The sequence below is a fragment of the Anopheles aquasalis genome, chromosome 2 (genome assembly GCF_943734665.1).
Source record: "Anopheles aquasalis chromosome 2, idAnoAquaMG_Q_19, whole genome shotgun sequence".
NCBI lineage: Eukaryota > Metazoa > Arthropoda > Insecta > Diptera > Culicidae > Anopheles > Anopheles aquasalis.
In genome coordinates this window covers 30,082,501-30,085,000 of record NC_064877.1, presented here as the reverse complement: position 1 = coordinate 30,085,000, position 2,500 = coordinate 30,082,501, and the positions used below count along the sequence as shown (strand labels likewise).

Here is a 2,500-nt window from a genome sequence, read left to right as displayed (position 1 = left end):
ATAACTGGTTGCTGGTTGGAACATGCTCCGTGTGCTGTTGCAATGGTCACGGACGATCGGACAGTTTACATACTTGGTGGTGGTGGCCACCGCGATCAACCACGATCATACATTCGTACATACAAAAAACACTCACTCAACGCAGGCGCACCACCATTCAATTGGTCGCCAGTGGACTGATCGAAGAGAGCACAGGACAACACAGAACAACGAAGAGTCAACGGATAAAGGGACAATGAGAATGAGTGTACGAAGAAGAGGGAACAGTGGAATAGATACACATGAGAAAGAAAGGATGCAACTAGAAGTAGCTCCACTCAGGAGCCAGTAGATGGAAGAAGTAGCAAAGAAAACGTAGACGAGAGTAAGCAGAAGAATAGAACAAAGAAGAAGATGAAGCAGAAGAAGAATCAGAAGAAGAAGAAGAAGAAGAAGAAGAAGCATGGGGCGGTGTTTGGGAATGTTTGTCAACTGGAGTCTGTACCCATTCCGTTGCGGTACTTCCGCCGGGCCTGGTCGCGATCCCGCAGCTCTTGCAGCAGCTGGGCCGGACTGGGCGAACGCGATCGCTCGCAGAGGATCGTCGTATCGTACGGCGCCTGGTGGGCCAGATGGTTTTTCGAACTTCGATCTTTGCTACTGCGATGCTGGGCACTACTATGTACACCGAAACGGTTGGGCGATGGTGAACGGGCGGGGCTGGTAGAGGCCGACCAGGAACCTAGATCGGGGTACAAGAAGAAACAACAAACAACGGGAAAACATTGGAAGAGAGCCGTTACCCGAACAGAGCAGGGGGGCGGGCAGGATGGTGGCAAACTGGTGCGGGATAGGCGTGCATCGGTGGGGGACTACCAAAAGCCCTGCACTGTAGCAGCAGCAACAACAACGACAGGATACCGACAGAGCAACCTAGTGTTGCCGCTAGGATGAGTCGCGCTAGGTGCGACGGTAACTAACGTTGTGGACTCTAGCGAGAAACTCTAGCGAGTAGCATGAACATGAACGGAACAATGGAGAACGGTGACGGCGGATTGGCAAAGGAAGGGTGTCAAAGATAGACAGATACAGATACAGACAGGCTCTAGCTAGAGAGGATCGAATCAGCGCAATGACAGCGAGCGCTCTAGGAGCCGCTTACTACGATGCGATGCGAATGAGACATCGGTGCATCGGGATGCATTCTACATTGATATCCTACACACGTGTTATCAACTGTACAGAGTCAGAAAGATCACGCAGCCACTCTTCTCCACGCAGACTGCTCTGCTATCCAGAGCAAAGTAACACTCGATGTATGCATTGGTCTGATTAAGGATCGCACATAAAAAAAACCCAATTTTGTTCACAAATTTGAAAGCTAGAAGCTGTGCATACGGTGCACATTCTGCCTATTGTAACTAAAACTATAGACTCTTAATAGGAATTGTTTCCATCACTCAAAAAGATGCATTTCGACGAGGCAAGTGGCGCTACTTTTAACGCGAATGAACTGGTACTGAGAAGATGAGTGGATTCTGGTGCTCTAATGGAACGAAAGGCGCACTGTTATTTACTGGTATGCTACTACAAGACGCGAACAAGCGTCATGTGATGAGGCGGACACTATTCTTACGCTAAACGGTGGTACGGACTTGTGAAATCCATCCTAAGTAGCAAACCACCAGAAGTTGTTCATAAAAATTCATAATCAGTCATTATCTCGAGGCACGAGAAACAGTTTTGATGTTGAGTTGGGCGTTTTGAAGAATTTGTTGGAAAAGAAAGCAAGCGGAAAAAAAGCTGCAACAAAGGAGAACTGTGGCACTGACATCGGTTGGTGGCTTGTGGCCACCACCGAACTCGGTATCACACCGATATCGATTTGAGTTGTGTGTTTCTATATATTTATTAGACATTAAAACGAATGAGAAAAGAAGTGTTTTTTTTTTTAAAAGCCAAATCAGAGAAAGGTCTGCAAATGGTCGCATTAAATACCGAGAAGTTTAAAACAATGACGGCACGCTGGCGGCCGCATTGTCGCAGCACCGATTAGAGTGGTAGAAGGGCCACAGAGCACAGCTTTACAACACTCAACATCAACAGGGTTTTGAAGACTTATGAGTTTTTATGAGTTACCTCGATTGTGCCTGTGCGCATAGCCGAAATGATGCCTACCACGTCTGTGTTCCTCCTTCTGGATCTCCACCACGTTCGAGACGGTGTCGGAGAACCCGATCTCGTGATGATGATGCTGCTGTCGCCGCCGTGGGCTGGGCGTCCGTACCAGCGGAGACTCTCCGCGCCTGGCGAAAAGAAAAAAAAAAGGGGACAATGAGATCATCAAGTTCGTTCGGTTGGTTTACGTTGTCTGGACCGTACCTTAAGCTTGGTGATCTCCGGTGTCCATTGTGATAGGCGTGCCCGGGATGTAGATGGCCGTCCGCCGGAGTGAGTGACTCTAGCGATGGTTGCCGCGACACATCCTGCAACTCCTTCGATGGCCAATCAAAAGCCAATT

General features: G+C 48.7%; 1 protein-coding gene across 10 annotated transcripts in view; it reads right to left on the bottom strand.

Annotated features, from left to right (window-relative positions):
* LOC126573154 (voltage-dependent calcium channel type A subunit alpha-1) overlaps positions 1–2,500 on the bottom strand; it is a 46,160-nt gene that overhangs the window by 1,550 nt on the left and 42,110 nt on the right. For 8 of the 10 annotated variants that reach the window (XM_050233074.1, XM_050233077.1, XM_050233073.1 and 5 more), the window contains 3 exons: positions 2,362–2,474; positions 2,119–2,285; positions 485–721 (listed from right to left, as the gene is read on the bottom strand). In XM_050233074.1, coding sequence (XP_050089031.1) covers positions 485–721; positions 2,119–2,285; positions 2,362–2,474 — 517 coding nt within the window. The remainder of the gene's footprint in view (positions 1–484; positions 722–2,118; positions 2,286–2,361; positions 2,475–2,500) is intronic. The other 2 variants (XM_050233078.1, XM_050233079.1) reach the window with 2 other exon arrangements.